This window comes from Poecile atricapillus, chromosome 11 (assembly GCF_030490865.1).
Source record: "Poecile atricapillus isolate bPoeAtr1 chromosome 11, bPoeAtr1.hap1, whole genome shotgun sequence".
Taxonomy (NCBI): Eukaryota; Metazoa; Chordata; class Aves; order Passeriformes; family Paridae; genus Poecile; species Poecile atricapillus.
Window position 1 is genome coordinate 8,103,311 of NC_081259.1, and position 23,237 is coordinate 8,126,547.

General features: G+C 45.7%; 1 protein-coding gene across 1 annotated transcript; it reads left to right on the forward strand.

Annotated features, from left to right (window-relative positions):
• The first annotated feature begins 550 nt into the window (after window positions 1–550).
• On the forward strand, window positions 551–18,423 carry MINAR1 (membrane integral NOTCH2 associated receptor 1). Its single transcript, XM_058847301.1, has 4 exons — window positions 551–705; window positions 7,229–9,584; window positions 11,049–11,303; window positions 14,773–18,423. Exons 2-4 carry the CDS (start codon window positions 7,275–7,277, stop codon window positions 14,968–14,970), a joined length of 2,763 nt encoding a protein of 920 aa, XP_058703284.1. The 5' UTR covers window positions 551–705; window positions 7,229–7,274; the 3' UTR covers window positions 14,971–18,423.
• The last annotated feature ends 4,814 nt before the right edge of the window (window positions 18,424–23,237 follow it).

The following is a 23,237-nucleotide window of genomic DNA, read 5'->3' on the forward strand; positions in this document are numbered from 1 at the left end:
ACCTGAGAGACGAGACCGAGCCCCACCTGCCTACCACCTCCTTTCGGGGAGTTGGAAAGAGCGATAAAGTCACCCTCGCCTCGCCTTTTCTGCAGGCTGAGCAGCTCCAGCTCCCTCAGCCGCTGCTCCTCAGCCTGCTGCTCTCCACGTCCCCGGCTGGAAGAGTCGGGCTCCTTTCCGCTGGGCACCCGCTTTCCTGCCCGCCTTTGCAGCAGGCGCTGTGCCCTGCCCGGACAGCGGGGCTGGCGCTGCGGGGGGAGCCGAGCGCTGTCCCCCGCCCCGAGCAGCGCCGGGACTCGCACTAACAATAGAAATCACAGGGATAACGGTGTAGGGAAGCGGAGTGCCGGCCCTCCCCGCTCCCGTCCCTGCGGAGCCGGGGCCGCGCTGCCGCAGCGCCCGGGGCCGGCCGGGGCAGCCCCGCCGCGGCTGCGGGACCGGGGGCGGTGCGGGGAGGCTCGGCTTGTGGAGCCCCCTCCCTCCCGTCTCCCCTCCTTCTCCCCTCCCCTCTCTCCCTCCTCCCATGCCAACCTGCTGCCGCCTTTGTCAGCGCAGCCCGGCGCTATGGCATCCTGCTGGGGCTTCAGGCTCGGGCTCTTCCTCCTCCTCCTCCTCCTCCTCCTCCTGGCCGGGAAGCGGCTGCTGCAGCGGCAGATCCAGCCGTGACGGCCGCGCTCCCTCGCCAGAGGCAGGCGGAGCCCGCAGGTGAGCCCCAGGTGCGGGAGGGGTGGGCTGGGGGAAAGGGGCGCCGAGGACAAGCGCCCCCCGGTCCGCAGCCCCAGGGATGCGCTGGGCACCCGGGGGCAGCACCGGCTCCCCCCGCCGGGCTGGCAGAAGGAGGAGTAAGTGCAGGTAAGAGACCCTTCAGCCCCTGTGGTCGCCACCGGTGCCCCGGGGTCCTGCCTCTTTGTTGAGCTCTCTAGGAAAGGGGGTACTCCAAAATCGTGAAACTCCGGCTGGGACTTTGGCAGCTCCACTTCAGTCCCGCACATCTGGATCTGCCCGAGAGGAGCAGGTGGGTGACCCTGGGCTGAGCCCCAGGGACCCCAAGCGGCATCTGAAGGGATGGGGATCAGGGAAACTGGACCCACCAGGGCAAGGGAGCAGTCAGGTCTGGGCTGGCAGTGAGATTGTTTTAGGTTTGCTGTGCAAAAATCCAGGTTGCCCACAGATGGGATAAATAGCTCACATTTAATTCAATTAGACTCTTTTTGTGTCTGTCTGTCAGTGTTTTTAATGGTGTCTCCTTATACAAAAAATTCTGGTAGAAATGTGGCTTGGATGTGCTCTAATAGTGTATTGGGAGGACAGTATTAGTGTGTGTGTCTGTATGGGCCAAGAGTTGGCAAAGAATAACCAAGAGTATATGATGCAGTAATAATTAAAGTAATTTATTTCACAGTTTTAGAATGATTGTTTTCACTTCCCAGATCGTAGAGATACCTTAACCTGGATTGCATAACTGAACCATGCAAATAATCAGCCTAATGTTACTGTGCAAGAAAAAATCAATGGCAACCCTGTTCGACTTGAGCTCTGGCACAGCCGTGAGGCTCCACTGCTTTTATTCACTAGTTCCCTATTAATTTATGCACTCAGATCCTTTAAAACCCGCTGAATTCTGGGGTGTTGGGGAAGCTGAAGTGTTGTGCAGAGTCCTTTTACAGCAGAGCCTGCCTCTGTTAAGGAGCCGGGTTTGTAAAGCGCGGTTTTCCAGGGCTCATTCACACAAGATAAGAGCCAGAAAATAGCAACTTCTCCCAGTGCTGTTCCCAGCGACCCCCGGTGAAGCTTGGAGGAGGCTGGCAGTGGGATGCCCGGGAGGGTGTAGGGTGAGCATCCTCCCCGTGCCCAGCAGCAGCGAGCCGCCAGCGAGAGCGGCTGCACAGGCACCGTCAGCTCCCGGCATGCAGGTGTTCGTTCCCCTCGGCTCTGGAGGAGTGAATAAAAACCACACCAGCGAGGCAGGGAGCCAGCACCCACCTCCCACCTGCCCCGGGGACTGAGCCCACCCTGCTCCTGCGCAGCCGAGGAGACAGTCCGGAGGAGACACGCTGGTCAGCAGGACTTTTCAGTGAGAGCTGGAGAAGAGCAGTTGCCATTGCACGGGCAGGGCTCCAAAGTGCATGTTTTAGTTTTCTTTTTCATGAGCAGCAGAAGGTTGGAGGGAGGAGGAGGAATAAGGTGTGTACAGAAATGGGCATTGTTTCCCGGAGTGCCAGCTCTGTGTCTGTGTGCAGCGGAAGCCAGATGGGGCTCGAGGTCCCCATTCCTTCAGCAGAAATTTCTTAATGTTTTGACAGAGAAATGGATTTATGAGTGTGGGAGAAAACAAAAACTGAATTGCATCTCTATGGGTTACACTTCATGTGAGGCAAGCGTTGCCTGCCTTGTTTTATAGTATCTGGTGTTGGGAAGAGAGGCTGAATGATTTATGAGCTCAAGTTAATAGTAAAACAGCATATCACTGGCTCTGTATTAGTGTTCTGCTGGGCTGAAGTAGCAGGCTCTTTCTGAGAGAATTTATGCAAGGATCACTCGCTGTCTGCCGTTGCTGTAGTGGCATCCTAGGGTGGCCAGTTAGACACTGGGGGGGGAACAAAACAAGGATGCTGTTTCCCTCTTGGCTGGCAAATCAAAGGGAGAGGGGGAACGATGACTCCAGCAGTCACATCTGTGTGCTAGCTGCACCTACTGTGGATATGGGGAAATGGGGGAGAGCAAATGTCAGTGGCACAAAGAACAGGGAAGGAAATGAAGCAGGAAATAAGAGAGGAAGATAACGTGGTCTGTCTGCCAGTGGCCATGATTCAGACTCGTGCAGGGCACCTTGCCACCCTGCAGCTGCTCAGGGAAGTCGAGTGGTGGGACTGTCTCTTGAATCCTGCGCTGGGGTTTATCTGCCCCAATGTGTGCTGCCCATTTCACAGTGCAGGGTTTGGGCTGAAGGAGTCACAGGAAAGCAGCCAGGGCAACTGGGAAGCAGTACTAATTTAATGAATTCCTGTGAATGGCAAATTTATAGGGTAGTCAGGAGATGAGGGGACCACCCCCACGCCAGTGCTGATTCGGGAGGTGGTGAGTGCATTCTGGCTTTTCTGCAAGGAAGCAAGATGCATGAAGGAGTCTGCAGGCTCCCCTGGTCTGGAGAACCACAAGGGAGAGGTTTCATGGAGGCTTGGTTCCTAAGGACACCAGAAAATAGAACAGTACATTCCCTTTGTGCAGCAGAAAGCTCCACTGGGGATGGAGGTTGCATTCGTAATATTCTTGGACTTCTCCTCCAGAGGCTGAGACGGTGGGTTAGTGGTAAGATGAGAGCTTAGTTCATTGCTCCTGGTGCAGGGCAAGAAGACATTGATTTGTGGTAAGTCTGGAGCTCATCTGTGTGCAAGGAGAGCCAGCCCCCATCGACTGGCTGTGCAACATGATGCTCTGCAAATCCATGCTGGGATATAATTGTGCTATTAGAGCAGCAAATGTCCAATCTTGGGAAGCTGAGTCAAAGCGACCCTTCCAGTGTTAATAGAACAAAATCATTAAGGATGAAATGTTAAGTGGCTCCTTTGGTCAGAGATGGTCTTGGTGAAGATAAATAAGCCAGATCCCATCCCTTTTTCTGGGGAGCTCCACGTGTCTGGAGACCAAAGTCAGTTTGAGGGGGGGTTTGAAGGGTGTGTGTGGCTGCTGGCAGTGAGGGTAAGACATGAGGACCTTGGTGGAATTGAGGCCATCTGAGGAGACCCTGTGCTGCTGCTCTTGCTGTGGGTCCTTCCATTTGCTTTGCTGCTTTTGACTGATTCGTGACCCTGTACCCTCTTTAAAAGGCCTTCCTGTGCTTATTTCAGAGCTCTGCATTTGTGTGCCCCGTCTAGGTCTATTCTGGTTCTGCTTTGAGAGATACTGAATGAACGTGGACATGACGGCTGAGATGGTGCATGGCCAAGTGCCTGGCACCCAGGATGTGGCAGCCACTGGGGTGGCCTGCCAAGAAGCACCTGTCTTTGTTGCAGGCTGTTAGGAGGCTTGACAAGAGACAGTGGAGCTTAATGTGCTGCTAAAAATGTTGGCACCAGGTTTTTACATCCCTGAACCAGGAAACAAGATTCCAAGGCCCTTATATATAATCCTTACGGGGTAGTACATCCTGTTCTTCACAGCCCCAGTCTGTTGATGCTCCACTAGCAGCAATGTTTCTGATGCTCTCGCACAAGGGAGCACCAATTTCCATGCTCAGGCTGAAGTCCAGAGATACCTTTCACACCTAAAATGCTCTCACACAAAAAAGCTGGCTTTTGTGAACAGCCAAGGAGTGAAGAGGAAATTATTCCAGCTCCTAGATAGCTTTCTTTTTCTCAAGGTCTACATCTAAGTTTGCAGCCTGCCTTTTCAATTTCCACCTCCCACAGCTGAGTCTCAGTTGAATGAACTGGCTGAATTCCCACCTGAGCAGGTTCAGCTCTCTCCTGGTCACCCTTGTCTCAAAGCCTCTTCCCTCACCTCTCACTGTTTATAGCTGACTGTCACCTCCCAAGCTTGGGTCTGGGAGCTCAGGGGTGGGACTGAGCTAACCCAGCCTAGCTGAGCTCTCCTGCTTTGGGTCTGTGCTTCAGTGCCTCCACCTTACTGCTTGTGCATAGATTGGGGTCCCCAAAACAAGGGTCCTTGTTGGTGCTAAGTAGAAGCAACATGAGATTGGAGGTGTGCAGCAGGGCTTCCACTCAACTTACTGAACTTGTCATCACTCAGCAGCCTTGCAAATCAGGCTGTACCTGAGTTTTACCAGATGCCTAGTGTTTAGAAACCTGAATTGAAGTTAAAACCTCTGCTGACACTAAGAATGCCTTGGTACAAAGCAAAAATTTCAAGAAGCTGTACCTAGGATATCCTCACTGGGATGAGAGAGTAAAGACAGAAAGGTGGGGAATAAAATGGGTTGACACTTTTCAAAAATACATTCCTCCAAACTATCTACTTGGGTGTTTTAGCAGGAGTGTGAGTGGGGAGAAGGCAGGCTGCTGGCAGGCCAGTGCAGGGAGCACAGGGTGTGCATCAGGCTGTGGAAATGTATATCCAGGTGAGGGGTTTGCAAGAGCTGTGAATTTACAAATAGGAGGAGATAGCTGCTTTTGCTGGTGTTCAGCCTGGAGGTGACAAAAAGACATATTTTCACTCATGTCCCAAGTGGCAGATTTATAACATGCAGAAAATTGACTTGCAATGCCAGTCCCCTGGCAGCTGGGAAAGTCTCTGAGCTTCACGTGTGAAGTTTATTCTGTGAGGACTTGGTAGCCATGGTGGTAACTAGCAGAGTTTGGACTTAGCATGGGAGCACCATTAATGGCAACATGTGGAGAAATACAAAGGCAGGCTGTGAAAGAGGCTGTGCCTCCAAGCACACACTGCTGAGAGAAAAAGGATACCAGCACCCTCCTCCAGCCTTTCACATTACTTCTCAGAGCTGAGCACAGACAGTAAAACGTTTTTTCTCTTTTGTCAGCTGGCAGAAGAGTTGTGCTGCTATGCATAATACAGGAGCTTTAAAAGCAAACATGCGTGCAGCGGAGGTGTTGGGAAATCCCTGTAGCCAGTGCTTTCTCAGAGTCGTGTTTACAAGCACAGAAATCCATTCACATTGCTGCTGCTCAGCTCCTGATCACACATAGTAGAAAGATGTTATTTAAATAAACAACTGAGTTCATACAGAGACTTGTTTCGTATTCTTCTGGGTAACTATTGGTTATGAAAACTGAAGTACTCTGGTTCTGATACTGATAGCACTCACTGATGTGTAATGTCAGGGCAGGAGATGAAACAGGAGCTCTGGATTCTGGAGTGGTGCTCAGGAGTCCTGAGATTTTTGTCCAGAAGGTGCCTTTTAGAATGAGTAATAATAAACCTTGCAATGTTGACTTCAGTGCTTTGCCATTTGGGTGGATATTCTGCACTTGATGGAGGAGAGGCCAGTTCCAGAGGTCATCTAAGTGAATGAGGGAAGATAAAATACCTTTGTGGGAAACAGAGAAGATTTTTGTCATTCCTATCAGTAAGAATAACAAAGACAGAGTGACCAAACATAGCAATTGGCAGACTGCATCATCCTGTGCTCTGTCTTTCCTAGAAGACAACAGCAGAGACACTGACAAGGATATTCACAACAGATGGATGAAAAATCATCAACATCCTTTCCTAATCCATAATAGCTAAAGGTTGGTTTAAATTCTGAAAGTGCAGGGGTTTATATTCTCCCTAAGACGTTTGCTAGTGTTAGCTGTGCTTGTTCAAGCTATTCCCATTATCCACATGAATGTGAAGCTTTTGCTCTTCACCTCTGCCCTGTCATTTCGGGATGGTGAATGGAAATGCACTCCTAGGCTTCACTGGGAGCACATCATTGAAGAGGATGTTCTCTGTCCTTGATATTTCTCTGTCTTCAAATCCATCCTGATTGGCAGCCAGCCCTCTAGCATCTGCTGGATTGGTTTCAAGGTTCAGTAGGATTTTTTTTTTAACTCCTTCTATTCTTTGCTAAATTTCAGGCTTAAGAGCTGAAACAGTGCCCACACAGACTTTTCACGTGGGACCTGGCAGCTTTTCCATTCCTGAATCCTATACTTAAGAAAAGGTATTTCTGGAAAAAATATGTCAAAGTATCCAAAGGAGATACTTTAGAGTAGAAGAGAAAATAATGGTTTAAAGTAAGCAAGATTGTAATTATGTTCTCAGATAACTTCTAAAAACATGTCAGAAGTTTATTGTCAGAAAATCTGCCTCAGAGCTGTTTTCATTCAGATATGAAAACATGTCATGGTGCAGTAGATCAGCCCTGGTTATGCTAGGACCTGAATTCTTGCAGACAATTTGATGCTCAAGCTGTGCTTTGAACCTCTCATAAGTTGGTAAGAAATTCTGTGACAGTCCCATAGAAAGCAGGCTGGGATTGTCTATCTGCCATTAGTTCAGCCTCTCCAAAGCTTCTGCTGTTTATTTGCTTGGTTGCTTTAGTAGACGTTGGCATAAAGGAACCTTCTCGGATAAAACCCTCTATCCATTTAAGTATTGATTGATTGGATGCTAGGATTGCAGCCTGAAGTTCAGAACACAAGGATGGGTTATAAAAGCAAGCCCTGGATGGCATGGTTAGGGAGTCAGGCCCCATCTCTGGCTGAGCTGCAAGGCCTTGGGTGTTATCTGTGGGTGACTTACAATCTTTTTTGTGTTGCTGTAGAAGTGGAACGCGGTTTCCAGGCTAAACGGCAAAATAGGCTTAAGCCATGGAGTCCAACCAGGAATCCTCACTCTTCCTGGTGAAGATACTGGAGGAGCTGGACACAAAGCAGAATACTGTTTCTTACCAGGATCTCTGCAAGTCCCTGTGTGCAAGGTTTGATTTATCCCAGTTGGCCAAGCTCAGAAGTGTGCTGTTTTACACTGCTTGCCTGGATCCTAATTTCCCAGCTACTTTGTTCAAAGACAAAATGAGATGCACTGTAAACAATCAGCAATCAAAGAAAATCATGGTTGCAGCAGATATAGTAACAATATTCAACCTCATACAAATGAACGGGGGAGTGGCCAAGGAAAAGCTTCCAGTTGCAAGGCACAAAGTGAAGAAGAAGGAGTCCTTCGAGTCCTGCAGGTCTGACACAGAGATCTGTAACATGGCAGACTGTGTGCCTGACTGTGTGCCCAACTGCGAGCTCAACGAGCAGGACTTCAGCCGGGGCTTTCCAGTCAGAAGGTCTTCAAAATGCAGAAAGATGGACTGCAAAGACTGCCAGCAGTTTGTCCCCTCATCAGAACCCAACTTCTTGCTTGGTGTTAATAAGGACATGAAGGGCCGGGCTGCCTCTCTGGACAGGCTGCAGGCACTGGCATCCTACTCCATCGCCACATCCCCACCATGTGAGATGCAGAGTACCTACTTCCCCATGAACATTGAAAATGAGTCTATTTCAGACCAGGATTCCTTGCCTATAAGTGCAGGCATAAAAGAAACTTTCATTTCAAATGATGAGCCGTTCATGATGCAGTCTTGTGTCCAGAAAAGAAATATATTCAAAGAAGATTTTCATAATCTGATTACAATATCTCCCAACTTAATACCATCCAACAAAACACCAGAAGATGGACACAGAGAGCCTCAGAACAGGAAAGAAAGCTCTAAGCAGACTTTCTTCAACCACAGCTTCGAAATGCCGTACAGCAGCCAGTACTTGAATCCAATCTATTCTCCTATACCAGACAAAAGGCGAGTGAAGCATGAAAGTTTAGATGATCTTCAAGCTTCAACATATTTTGGCCCAACTACTGTTCTTGGACCACAGGAAACCAAAAAGTGGACTGGAAAGCCAGCCAAGCAAACAGCCTGGCCAGCTAAAAGCTGGAGTTTAAATACTGAGGAGGTCCCTGACTTTGAACGCTCATTTTTTAATAGGAAGCAGACTGAAGAGAAACCACGATACCAGAGTTCGAGCAACCCATCTCCAAACTTTCCTTCAGTTGACAGGCATCAGTCCTACCTAAATGCAAAGGATCAGCAACCAATTATGCAGGCAAACTATGCTGTGAAACCCAATGGGCATAAACCTAAGGAAATTCCTTCCATTCTAGATGTGGAGAAACACGAGCCAGTCAAAAAGTTTAAGGATAAGAGCATTAACTGTACTTCTGTCCAGATCTTAAGCATTGACAGGACCATGAGTGTCGGGACACAAACGGAGCAGCAGGTTCTGGACCACAAGAAATGCAAGGATTTGTGTGCAGCAGGCCAAGCCAAGTACAGCGAGCGGCACTCTCTGAAGCAGTCGGATGATGACTCTGAAATCGTGAGCGATGACATCAGTGACATTTTCCGGTTTTTGGATGACATGAGTATCAGCGGTTCCACAGGAGTCATGCAGTCCTCGTGCTACAACAGCACTGGTTCCTTGTCTCAGGTGCATAAATCAGACTGTGAGAGCTCACCAGAGCACAATTTGACAAAGATCTCCAATGGGAGTGCCTGTAACAAACTGGATAAAGTGGTCAGGGCGGATGTCAGTAACACAGATGATGAACTGAAAACGAGTGTCTGCAAATTAGTCTTGAGGATTGGTGAAATAGAGAAGAAACTGGAATCTCTCTCAGGTGTCCGAGAAGAAATCTCTCAAGTCCTGGGAAAATTAAGCAAGCTGGATCAAAAAATCCAGCAGCCAGAGAAGGTCAGTGTACAAATAGATCTCAACTCTTTGACAAGCGATGCCGCATCAGATGAGAGCAACTCCCCGCAGATATTTCAGTGCCACAATACTCCTCATGGAAGCAAACTGGAGAATAACCCAGAATGGTGCTGTTCAGATGCCAGTGGAAGTAATAGTGAAAGTCTTCGAGTAAAAGCCTTAAAAAAAAGTTTGTTTACTAGGAGATCATCGAGGTCATTAACAGAAGAAAACAGTGCAACTGAATCCAAAATAGCAAGTATTTCAAACTCTCCCCGAGATTGGAGAGCTATTACTTACACCAACCAAGTTGGCATAACAGAGGAGGAGATGAAAGAGAGAGATGGAGGAGAAAATAAGGACTGGCACAGGAAATCTAAAGAGGTAATTTCAACTTTAACTCACTTAATAAATGCTTAAAAATAATGTGGTTATGAATGCCTTCCATAGTCATCTCAAACCTTGGGGTATGACAATGCTTTGCCCTGCCATGTTATGCCTGCTTTTATTGTTATCATAATGGAGTGATTTTGTACCTGTAGGTTCTTGCTTGGTGGTTGCAAAATGGCCAAGTTGCTGTTTAAAAACTTTTATTTTTTGCAAAGGGAGGGTGGTAATGTGGGTGACATCTCGGGAAGGTGATGGTATTCTTCATCATCATAGCAACATAAGGAGGCCTGGTAATTACCTTAGTGAAAAGGATGGGGGGAAAATTGAAATTCTCTACTGATTGTTTTAGAAGGGATATTTTGAAATTGAATTGTGATGGCTTTTATCAGACAAGTATGTACATATTTAAAAGCCAACAAAACAAATTCATGGATTCAAGTCCCTCAAGGAAAAAACCCTGGTATGTGTACTGAGAGATGCTCATTGTAGTTATATTCTCGCTTTCATGGTCATTTAAATGAGTCTAAAGCCTCCTGTTGTTGAACTGCAGCTCAGCTGTGCTCTTGGCTTGGCTGGGCAGAAGAACTCTGCCCATCCTCCAGCAGCTTCCCTGTTCCCCCTTCACTGACCCCATGGATGTCCTGGCTGCCCTTGTGCAGGGCTCTGGGTGCTGCTCTGTTGAAACTGCGTGGGGTGGGTGCTTGTTTCTGCTTGGGGAGGGGGTCCTGCAGCCCCTTGTCAGCTGTGACCACACAGCAGGCATGCTGTGCCTTCCTACAACAGGGTGTGAGGGCAGAGAAGAGTTGGGAAAAAGAGAAAGAGGTTTGATGGAAATAAGTGAGGTTGGGTGAACAAGAAGCCACAAACCACAGACTGGACTGTTATTGCTGGACTGCAGAGGGGGGAGAAGGCCATCCTTAGTCAGCCCAAACCTTGGCTTTTCTGTAAATTGCTTTGCTTAGGATGACATACTGATTTTGAGAGTCCCTTCCAGACTCCCTCAGTGGCCTGTGGCTGATGCTGGATTGTACCATAGATGCTGCAGTGTCAGGCTGGGGACATCCCTCAGGAATACCTCATGTTAGGATTTGATCTGGAAACAGAAACCTGGAAGCTTGCTTGTGTCTCTCAGCTTTTGCAGATCAGCTGGGCTTCTCTGGATGTCAGGGCCATTTCAGAATAGTTTTTTGGTGTCTAAACAGTGCAAACCCTAATTTTTTGCTGCTGCATCAGCAGCATGCTCATGTTATAGGGAGTATGGAGTTGTGTTTGTAAAATACCTCAATACCTCTGTTTTGTTTATGAGAAGAACGTGGGCAAATTTGCCATCCAAAACCTTTATCCTAGCTGTTCTATTTTTTATCATATGGTGCTTCTGAAAGGAATATTTTTGTCTTTTGTGTTTAACTCCCTCATAGTCTTGTTTTTTCTCTCAAATTCTTTTAAACCCTATTGCAGGCAGACAGGCAATACGAAATCCCACAGCCACATAGACTCTCTAAACAACCAAAAGATGCTTTCTTGATTGAACAAGTCTTTAGTCCTCATCCCTACCCTGCATCACTCAAGTCACACATGAAAAGCAACCCTCTCTACACAGACATGAGGTTGACAGAGCTGGCTGAAGTGAAACGTGCCCAGCCATCGTGGACCATAGAGGAATACACGAGGAATTCGGGGGATAAAGGCAAGATTGCAGCCTTGGATCTACAAGTGAGTCTCGTTTGTTTAATTCGAATGGCTTGATTGCAAATGGATGTTGCCAGAATATACATTTAAGAAGGGATTTGGATAGCTCAGGAAAAAGCTGTGGATTGTTGAGCCTCTAATCTTGCTGATCCCTATCCATCCTGGCCAGGGACAATGAAAATGTGAATGTTTCATTGCTGAATGGTGATTCTTGACAGGCTGATGGTCCCAGCTTATTCTGCAATGGAGAAGCCATCATAGCTTTAGTAGCTCTAAAGAAGGGTTGGGGAGTAAGGGAGTGCAGAGGTGAGCTGGTTCCTCACTGCAGCAAGGGAGAGTGGTGCAGGAGCTGGGACTGCTGCCTTTTCCTCTGCCTTTGTTCTCTCTGAATTATTCACAGGGAATTGCAGTGTTAGGGTTGTTTTTTTCCATTTTACTAGGAACACGAGACATCAAATACTTGTAGAAGATGTTCAATACCACAACTGGTTTTGAAACACGTCACTGTTGAAGCTTTGAAGTGGCTGCTGGAAACCAGCCAGGCAACTAATGGTGTGTCTAGTTTGCATTTTGGTTCTGCTTGTAAGTGTGCAGGCTCTTGTGCAACAAACAGAGGAGACAAATGCACATTTTGCATTTATATTTTCCTGATGCAAAATCACAAACCTGACATAAAATGAGCACCCACACTGGGTACCCTGTGTAGCCTGATAAACACAACACATCTTTTAGGAAGGAAGATATCTCAGCAGAGGTTAAAAGAGGAAACCTGAAGAATGACATCCAAAATGCGTAAAGACCAAATAAATGTCGCATTTCTTGGTCTCAAAACCCAAAATGTGTCACACAATGAAATCCACACTGATGTGAAATACCTGTGTGTCATTTATTTGCACTTTTACAGTAGAATGTAGGACTGGTGGGGGGTCTGGTGCTGACCTCAGGCATTTTGGGTTCTGTGGGCAGCAGTCGGTGCAGCCGTGCCCAAGGAGGGAGTCTGCTTATCTCCACAGCATGTCTGGCATGGAAGAGTCTGAGACTTTGCTGCTCCATGCCAGCCCTCAATGGCTCAGTGCTGAGGTACCTAAACCAGCTCCAGACTAATGCCTAGGAAAACATCAGGATGCTGTGCCTCAGGACCCTGAGCTGGCTGGTTTGGATTTGAAACCATCACCCACACTGTGCTTTAGTGCAACTCCCATGAATGTTTGTGCAGGAATTTGTGCACAACAAACTCACATCTTTGCTTGGCTCATGCAAACTTCCCTGTCCTCACCAGCCCCTGCTCCTTGCTGTGGCTAAAGTGTACTCAGAGAGAAACCAAGCAGCGCAGGGACCAGGCTGCATCTTGTCTCAGCTCCCTGCAGCTTTTTGGGTCTTAAAAGCATTAGGGGGCTCACTAAATTCCTAACCCTGGCATTGAGGGTGTATGCTAGAGTAGGAATAGGCTGGAGGAAGTTCCTCTGCAGCAGGCAGTCACAAAGCATCACTTACCTGCTGTGTGAGGCAATAAGGGAGGTGATATTTGGGAGCAAAGCCCCTCTGGGAGAAGTGCTCTCCATCTGCTCCTCGTTGGGCTGTTTTGTTCTCTGTAAGCAGCTCTGCATGACTGTGAGCAAACCAGAGAAATCGGCTTATTGCCATAATTTATCTTTAGGATAAAGGTGATAGAAGTTTACTGGTTTGATTCTCTCCCTCCAGAAAGACTGTCAGAATTGCATCTACCCCGCAAAGCCCATGTCTAGACTTTATAATGGAGCTTACTCACAAACTTGAAAAATAGACACAGACTGATGAGTGGGGTTTTTTTTTCCCAGTGATTAAGTTTATTAGAACTGAAAGTAAATACATTATGCCTTAATGAACATTCCTATGTCTGGCAATGAAATGGGAAGGGAAGCTGATTAACAGTAATGGGCCTTTTCAATAATGCATCTTCCTTCTGAAGTAGTTAAAAGGTCAATGCCAAGGCAGACGGGTCCGAAGCTGCAATTTGCTTGAAGCACAGTATGCCTACCTTTGGGATTTTTCCACCTTTGTTTACCTAAAATTTCTCCTGACAAGCCTGACAAGTCTGCTGGGTTTTCCTCCAAAAAAAGAAATTGCAAAACTCATCAGGCCCAAAGCTTGTCCCAGGTGTGGGCTCTGTGTGAGATTCATTGCTTTGCTTTGTGTATGATGATCCACTGGGATGAAACAGTATCAGGCTGTTTTCTGATGCCTTTAGTGATGAGATTGCTGCCTTTTTTCACAAGGCTGAAGCAGGTCATCCAAAGCCCTAAAGATGCAATCACAGATGTGTCTGATGGCCTGTTTCAGCATCCTAACACTATCATAGAGATGTCCATTAAATGATCATAAAACCATCGCTCAATTTTCATTGTTTATTTCTGAAATAGCTCTAAAACCACTTATTTTAGTAGTTCTTTACATAAAACAAATGCTGCTCTCATGCAAAGCAAAGTTTCAGTCAGTAGCTTGTGGCCACAAAATCCGAATTAGTCAATTAAAGACTTACTCAAATCCTTCTCAAGTCAGCTGGAGTTTCTTTGCAGGGTCCAACAACCTTTGGGTCAGGACTGTTACAGGCACAGAAATGGTGTGTGTAAGGGTATTCTAACTGTAATATTTTTATATGGAATCCTTTTCATTTGTTTTAAAGGAATAGGCTTCTGGAGCCTCAGATAAAAGAGACAGCTTTGGGGAAATTCTGTCATTTTTCAAAATGCTCTTTTTGCTTTATTCCTTTCTGCTGATAAGTTCAATAGTAGTGTTTGGGTTTCCCTGGTTTTCCCCTTATTTTCCTCTAACACAGAGTTTAAAGGGAATAAAACAAGCAAGGCTGAAATGGACAGCTTTAAGAGCTCATAAATGCTTAGGAATAAAAAGCTGTAAGACATAAAAAATAAGTAATTCAAATGGAAATACTGATAAAGTTCTGCAGCATCCCCAGGCAATGCCATTCCAGTGGAGGGGTCTGTAAATTGCCCCCACTGCAGGACTGGGTGCTGGGTAATCCTGCCCTGCAAGCAAGCCATGGTGCCAGAATTAGGGTTAGCTTTGTAAAATGTAGTGCACAAGGAGCATATATTAAGAACCTTTCCCATCAGCTGAGCTTTAATAATTTAAAAATTATTAACAGTTACAGGCAGGCACTTGCTGACACCTCTGCTGTTGAGCAGATTAAAGAGATTTTATTTAAATGCCATCCAAGATGACGAAGTTTCCGGTAAATCAGAGGTAAGTGAGGGATTTTGGAGCACAATCTTACTGTTGCAGGAGTCTATTTTTTGCAGTATTTTGTTAACACTTTCATCAGGTTTATGGGATTGGGACCAGGAGATGAAGGGGTGTGAGAAGTGGCAATAACCCACTTTATCCTGACAGCAGTTCCAGGTGTAACTGGGAGGCCTCCAGGAACATCTACTTTGTTTACTTATTTTATTAACAGCAGACCCCAGACTATTAACAACTGTTTCCTTTTAATTTTTAGACTCAAGAATCTTTAAACCCAAACAACTTAGAGTACTGGATGGAAGACATTTATACTCCTGGCTACGATTCCTTGTTGAAACGGAAAGAGGCCGAGTTCAGGAGAGCAAAGGTTTGCAAGATCGCTGCCCTGATCGCAGCGGCCGCTTGTACGGTTATCCTGGTCATTGTGGTTCCCATTTGCACCATGAAATCCTGAGCCTGGAGCACGCACCTGTGACTCCCAGCCACGTGTGTCTCGGATAGCTCACGCTGTGTGGCAAAAGGCTGCTGGCAAAACTGTAAGGGATGCGCTAAGGAACAATGTTCTGAGCATATCCCGGTGGAGAATGCTGTAAATGAAGGCAGAATGCAGAACAACTAGAGATACGTTTTTGGGAAAGTCCTATTTTAAATAACAGACTGTGTGGTGGAGTTAATGGGAATTCGGTTCGATTTTTATGCATTTTTAAAAGTGCAATATTTTTTTTTTCCTAAAGAAATGATATAATGTTTTACAGAATCAGAGACTGATGAGAATCCAGGCAAAAGAGGAAGTTTGTCTGAGCTATGTTGCATTTAAAGGAGGTGTGGGTACATGGAGGTAGCACTGTATAGAAGGGAATGTTCTATATGCATTACATTGGAGAGCTAGAGAAGTCTTAACAGCTCTCCACAATGTAGAAAACTCTGAATGTATTGTATTTATTTTATACTATTTATGTGTCTCATGATCATTTGTTCGGAAGCAGACTGTGAAGCTGTGAACAGAGTTCATTCCTGTGTTCAGATTAAAAAGGGCTCTTTGTACTTGGTCTTGCCCTAAGACCCACTCTATCATCACTGAGTACTTAGGTAAGTGCAATGTGCTGCAGACCAAAAAGATTATGCTTTAAAGCAATCACAAGAGGTTTCAGTTACTTCTGTTGAATAACATTTGCATAGAGCTGGCAAACTTGCCTTGCCAAAAGGGTATTCTTTACCTCTGCAGACAGTGAAATTGTCTCAATTTCACTCCTGCCAGCAAGCAAAGCTGGGAAATCAAAGTGACACTCTAAAAGTTCTTGGAAATGTAATCTGAACAGTTAATTTTTATTTTTTTTTCCACAAAGTCTTTGTGCCTTTTTTTAGACTGTAGGTTAAATAGAACTGTTTAATTTTTTGCTATTTTAAGCCCATAACATAAATCACAGCATAGTGGGTACTAATGGAAGTCCTTTTCCCACAGGCCTTCTATACAGTTCCGAGTGCTCCTCAAGCAGCAGGGCTGGTGGTTTCTGAGCACTTATATTAAGGGCACAATTTCTCAGCACTGGTAGAAACTTGCTGCTGATTCAATGCATTTCAGCACAGGGAGATCTTTTGCTTCCCTCTTGCTAAATGTACTTGAGAATGATGGTTGAATCTACCGGACAGCAAGCAGTCTGTATCCCGTGGGAAATGTCCATCTGATGCTTTATCCCAAATGCAAATAGCAGGTTCGATGGAATTCTCAAGCTAGGACAGAAACTGCCTGTCATGGTCAGTGAAAGCAAAAACCCAGACAGTATTACTCTTCTGTCAAGTATAGAAAAAAAGGTGTTTTCAGGAAATAATGTGATCTTGCTGGTTCTCCAAGGGAAAGGAGATTCTTTTAGTGAATGCTCTTTATGTAGGGTAATTTGGTTTCTTTGGAAGTAGCCTCCCTACATAATGACACAGCAGCTAAGAAAGCACTGGATGCTCCTTCCTCTGGCTCTCTGGGCTGTGCTGCACTCATTGTTTGTTTCTGACAGGTTTAAAAAAAGTATTGAGGGAAGGGTGTGTGGGAGGTGAGGGCTTTGTTGTGGCTTTAGATGTGTGTCAGTTCTTTCCTGCAGCTGTTTATGTGCTGCTCACATGCTGTGCTTTATTTAGGGATAGGTGATTCCTGAGACTGTTGATCTATCAGAAAAATAAGTGTAAGCACAGGATTGGATATCCCATCAGCAAATAGAGAGCAAGAACAGGCCCACAGACAAAATCTGTGCCTGCCTGGCCTGAATCCTGACCCGAATTCTGTGACTTTGGCCCATTCTTAATACTAAGATAATTTCTCTTTCCTCCCAGATGCTGCAGGATGGAGTCACAGCAGGGAGGGAGCAATTCACACCGTCTATTTTAGGCTGCCTTTGGTTACGGTGTGATTCAGAGCACCTGAGTGCAGGAGCTCAGGATCCGAACGTAGTAAATGTAGGCAGGGAGAGAAACCTCTGGGGACAGTTCAGAGCTGCCAGCAAGATATCTAATATTAGACATGTGAAAAACGCTCTGGAGGACACTGCTCTGCAGTTTACCTCATGCACAATTTAGGTTGATTGTATATGTAGAAAAAGCTATTCCTGGTTTCAGGTAATGTCAGAAAGGCTTTGCCAGCCCTGTTGGAGGGAGCAGTGTGGCCCTGTGGGGGCACAGTGTCAATCCCCCTTCTGCCCCCACCAGCAGTGACAAGACCCTTGGAGGGGCAGGAGGAGTGGGGACAGACCCCCTGCCTTCCCCAGCCCCTCTTGCACTACCATGAATGGTCTGGCCCTGCTGCCCCCAGCCCCAAACCAGCAGTGCTTTCACCAGGGCATCGCAGTAATCTGGTTTTAGGAAATATCAACCCAGGGAGAGGTAGGGGATGGGTGTGAGAGGTGTTACTGATCAGAGGGTTTGTCTGTGCAACTCATCCAGCTGGCACCAGGTGGGTCTTTGCATCAGAGATGCCCAAAATCCTGGGAAGGCTTTGCAGGTTATGGAGCTGTGGGTGATGTGAAGCTGGCCCAACCCAAGCACTCAGCATCCCAAACATCCATGCTGCTTCCTAATTTATTGAGGTGCTTTTGCCCATCCTTACTTTGCACAAGCAGCCAGTGGCACCCACTCCATTGGTCAGTGATTTCCTTACACACCAGGCTGTGGTTTGTCATGGATTCCCTCCTGGGGCATTTCCATGGTGCCAGGAGCCTGAGGGGAGCTGGGAGAGCAGAGCCTGACTCCCTGCCCCACAAACACCTCTGTGAGCTGCTGCCTTGCCTCCTCCTCCTCCACTCCCTGGCTGCCTCTGGCAGCTCCTTGGCACCACTGGGATGTGCATCCCAAGCCATTCCCAGTTGGATTTGCATCTGGCACAGAGCCCTTCTTAAAATAGGCAAAGAGAAGGAGTGAAGGGATACTGCTGCTGGAGGAGAGCAGCCAGGGAAGGAGGAAGCCTGCACAGAGTGTACAAACTAGGTGAAATCCTGACATATTAACCTGCAAGAATATTGTGATCCACCTTGTGAACCAGTTACCAACTAGAATACACTGTATACTATATGATAGACTTTTGTATTAAAAAAAAAAAAAAAAAGAAACTAAAGCTATAGGTACATTGTAATCCTTGGTGTGATTGAAAAAGTGTCCTAGATTGTATTACTTAATTAAAATTATGATGAGCATATTGAACTGTTTTTCGTATTTATGCCTTATAAACTTGATATATTACACATGATAAAATGAAACTGCAAGAACTATAAGAAAAGATACTCCATTTTGGGGGCAAATTCCATTTTGCTTTTCCTAAAAAAAAGAGTGCTGCTTTAAATGAGCTTAATAAATCATGTGTGCAGAAGAGCAAGAGTAGGATATGTCCCCAAATGACTTTTTAGGATTTTTTTTTTTTTAAATGGGGCTTTGGTTAATGTACTATGTAATAATTTTATTTTATAATGTTACTGTACAATGTTGCCTTTTGGTTCATTTAAATATAACACCAAATAAACTTGAAAATTACAGTGTCCTAAGTTTTAATGAAACAGTTATAATAATTTATTACTCCATTGCTTTTCCTGTTGTTTTTTTTCTCCCAGGGACATCAAGATAGCCATGGGATGTGAGTGCTTCAGTGTTAGATAACTAAGCAGCCTATCTAGTTCTTGACAGAATTGCTAATGGATTTCTAACTTGTGAAATAATAAGATGGCAGAAGATAATGAAAAATGAGTTTGTTTGGTTTCTTTTAAAAGCTCCTTTGCATCACATTGTTTGGGCTTCTGGAAGATTAGCATTTGACACTAATCATATTTCATTTTATAGGTGATTTCATGACTGAGCTTTGCCATATCAACTGTTTCAACAAGGTCATGACTAATATTTTGGTACCTGTTTAACTTACATGTTTATGCAACCACTGGCCCTTTTATGTCAATACTATAGATAAGTGTTTATAGTCACCTGTGAACAGGCAGTCAGTTTATGTAGGGTCCCTGTATGAATTTAATTTGCTGCTTGTGAGTTGTTAATTGCAAAATCAGGTTGTCTAAAAATTCCAGGTGTTGAAACACAGGTAGAACTGAGTTTCCACTGTCAGAGGTTACAGAGGGCAGCTGTGGCAGAGGACACATAAACAATGAGCAATGGCATGAAAACTCAGTAATGTGAGATCCTGATTTCCTCCTCTCTGCTGCACAAACACCTTTGATGCATTTCTTCAGTAGTTTTGGTCAGGATGGGGAATGCTGAGTGCTCTCTGCAGGGCCAGACCACCAGCTCCAACCTTGGGTGCTCACATGTTGTGAGTCAGGCTGCAAACCACCACAGGTCCCCATGGAGAGATTGTCAGTCACTTTTTGGTGTTGGTTTCAGTTTTGGAGAGAGTTTTGCATGAATTTGCACTGATGGTTTATCATGGTTTGCATCAATTTCAGGCTTTTCTCTTGTACCCATCAAGTCCAGAAGCTTACAAGTAGGAGTGCCCTTTCGATTTTTACATTACAGCATGAATCCAGGAGCAGGAACATTCATAAAAATGCTAAGTGGGACCAGGCTAATGCCAAAAAATCCTAAGCACTCTGGCACAGCATTCCTCAGTCGTGAAGCTGTGTATATTGGATATATAGATCTCATCTGGGTCATCGCTGTGCTGGAAGATGGAGCAGCTGCCAGGTTTCTGTCTGCTGGATGGAGTCACTGAGTCTCAAGGTAGAAGAAAACTCCTAGACACAATGTTGTATTGGCAGCCAAGGCTCAGCCCCACGAGCTCAGTGCTGCTTTGAATGTATCACAGCAGTCGATTGTCCTGGTGGAAGAAATCCTTCATTTCAGATCGAGCCCAGGTGAATGGCTCTGCTCCTTGCACAAACAAGTCACGAGCAGAATATTGGATCTCAGGGCCATACACTTCCTGTTGAGGAGCTCCTGTGTCTCCATCCAATTGCATCTGCAAACAGAAGAAGGGGAAGTAGGCAGTGCCCTGTCCATGTGCTCCTATTGAAAGGAAAGGTCAGTTGTGTTGATGTGCAGTTTGGGAAAAGTCAAGCACCTGGGGAAGTAATTGTGGAGATGATGTAATTTTTTAATTTCATTTTTTCCTTGCTATCTTTTCAGGAAAGAACACTCTGTCTTGAAAAGTGCTGCTCTGCTAGTGGTTCTCCAGCAAACTTGGCTACTTTGGATGACTTCTGAGACACTGGATCACTTGATATCTTGCAGGCTGTTAGCTAAATCTACAAAGTTCACTTAGATACTGGAACAAAATCTTCAAACAAGGAAGAAGGGGGCTGTCAGCAGCCAAACTCCTCCCATGAGTAAGTTCCCTATGGTTTTATTTATGTTCTTCAGTACAGTACAAACTATGTGCAGGAGGGGCACAAAGCTGTTCCAGAAGCAGCAGTACATCCATACCTTCCCAACAGCAGCAGACTGAGATTTCCAAGGGAGACCAGATCATGGTGTTGGATGGGCCCAGCACAAGAGAGCAGCTGTGCTTTCTTGGCACCTCAAGGCACTGCTGGTGCTGGTGGGGCAGCAGTGGGTGGTGGGGAGATGTGCAAAGCGCTTTCTGCACCAGAGAGGTTTTCTAGGAGGCATAACTCAATACAGGGTTGAGGAAATTATGGGTGTCTGGAGACGTGGTTGCTGCTGAGGCTGGAGGCTTTTAGAAATTAAAAGCATTGTGGCAGCAATTACCCATCCCCAGTCCTGCTTCTCCCTGCCTTCCTGCACCCTGGACCTATGGATTTTGGAATATTCCTCTGAGGGACTAAGCAGGTCTCTGGACATACAGTGAATGCTCAGATCTTGCCTTTTCTCCAAGTTAACCAGATTTCCTCAGTAAAAAGAGGGAATTTTCTTCCAGACATGATGCTTTGGCCTCAGCTAAAGAAAAAATCCCAAGCTCTGTGATTTCCTTGTCCCACTGGAGAGGCTAACAGCACTAAGGGAATGTGACCTGGCCCCTCTTCTCATCACCCCCAAAACATCATGAGACAACCCTGGAAATGGCAGGGCTACAAAACAAGTCCCATTTGCTTTCTTGCTGGGCTTTGGAAGCAAGAAAATGGAAGCCACATTTCCTGCCAGTCTCTGCAACCAGAGGGCTGAAAACTGATTTCATTTATTAAGGATGGAAATGTATGGGTGAGCTCCCTGGGTAGGAACACGCAGTTCTGATTGCTGGTTCTTTAGGAAAAATGGAAAATCCTGCTATTCACAGCAGAACTGCTCTGTTTTCCCTGCTCATTTTGAGCCTGTATGCAGTGTGCTGTCTGTATGTTGTTCCCCAGCGTGTGGTGGGGCTCCAGCCTGTGTCCACAACAGCAGGTGTCCCCCTGGAAGAAGGGGAAAAGAAGGAGTTATATACAATAAAAAGAGGGACTAGAGAAATGCTAATTACTTTGTCTGTCCCTGGAAATTGTGTGGAATCTGCTCCTTTTTGAAAAGCTTTGCTGTAAAGTCTGCTTTAGTGACGGACATATCTCTGCATTGAAAAATCCTCCTGATCTGCCATCCTGCCAGACTGCCACACTTCCAACAATAACAGAGATTTGTATTGTGCAGTGTGTTTTTTCTCATGTAATGTTGGGGAGAAGAGGGGAGAACCAAGAGAGCTGAGTCATTTATCTTCTTTGCTTGTCTTGGTAATGAAATATTGCTGTTGAACTTTACCCTGCTTTTCCTCTTACTAATTTTTTTTTTTTTTTTGCAATGGTTACCATTTAAGAGGCTCACAAAATTGCATTAGTAAAATTTATGACTGTGTAGCAAATATGTGCATATGCATTAATTCTGTTCAAGGCCAATATCTTGTAGCTGCAAAATTAATGTTATGGTGCAGTTTCTAAGTATGGCTAATGGCTGTTCAATAAAGCAGGGCTCATGTTTTGCTCACCTTACAGCTCTTAATCCCTTGAAACACTCTGCCTTGAAGAGTTTGCCAGATAAAAGTTAAAAAATGGTACATGCACAGCACACAAATATGTATTTTTTTATACATTTTTGTTTATGCAATTAAGCCTTGAAAACTTTGGCCCAGTGAGTTGATTCAATTGGGTTTCTGCTGCTTTGCATGGCTTTTAGTTCCAGGATTCAAAAGTAGATGTCTGTGAATGCAGTGCATTAAAAATGGGCCTTTTAATTATGATTCTACTCTGGAGAGACTGAACTGGATGTTCGTGTTACCCTGAGGGTTACACCTCGTGCTGTTTTGGGGTCAGTGAACAATAGTTGTTCAGTAAATGATAAATTAATTTACATTACATTTAAACTTTCATTTTCTTACTATGTAAAAAAGTCACTTTCTGCTAGAAGGATGAATTAGTGTTTGTAGCCTTTTTACCAGCTTAAAGATAGTTGCTAATCTGGTATTCAAGGCTGGAGACATTAAGTGACCGAGGCTGAGGTCTTGCTCATGTGATAATTGGAGAAAAGAGGTTGGAAAACTATTTTCAGGGTGCTGAGGCAGGAATTTAGATGGCATCTGACAGCACTTGTTTACTTCTTCAAAGCTTTGTCTGACAGGCAGAAGAAAGCTCAGCGCTGGTGATCTTGAGGATAGCCTGATGTTTGGGATGTGGAATGTGCTGATCACTGCTGTGAGGCAAAGAGCTGGTCCCTTGGCACTCAAAGGTAGGAAGTGCTGAGGAGCTCTAGGGCAGGCAAATGTTTGGGTATGTCCAAGTCACACTATGCATGAGCCCAGTGGTCCCAAAAGTGGCTCCATCCACAACAGACCCTGGGCTCCTGTCTGATGATTGCTTGGCAAAGTGATCAGTGGCAACAGCCTGCAAAGATCTGATAGAGGACAAAAATATCCATTTACGGTGTTGTAGCTTCTAGGAACAAGAGCCATTGTGGGGAGAGGGGCAGTGACACTTTTTTCTCTGCTGGGAGAGGTGAGCTGCCAAAAGTAAGGCACCTGTGGGATGGAAAAAGCAGTGCAGTGGGAAAGATAATTTCATGTGAAAGCTCTCAAGGCAGTACCATATGTCTTCCATGTTTTGGGACTAGTTGCTTGTTCTCTGTGGGCTTTAGTTTCGTGCCAGTTACTCACTGTTTCTCTCTTCAGGCATTTGCTTGGAATAGAGTTTGTCCCTTGCTGTGGGGTCAAGAGATGCCCAGGAAAAGAGGGGCCAAACAGGGGCTGAGAAATTTTACAAGCACCACCTTGATGCTTATGATGGCAGTGCCAGTATCATAAATAGTTACAGCCAGATCAGTCATCAGATT

Excerpts from the sequence above, each read along its gene's own strand:
- MINAR1 (XM_058847301.1), top strand. The coding sequence starts at position 7,275 with ATGGAGTCCAACCAGGAATCCTCACTCTTCCTGGTGAAGATACTGGAG. Across the intron at positions 9,585-11,048 it reads GGCACAGGAAATCTAAAGAG|GCAGACAGGCAATACGAAAT; the intron begins GTAATTTCAACT and ends ACCCTATTGCAG. Across the intron at positions 11,304-14,772 it reads TTGCAGCCTTGGATCTACAA|ACTCAAGAATCTTTAAACCC; the intron begins GTGAGTCTCGTT and ends TTTAATTTTTAG.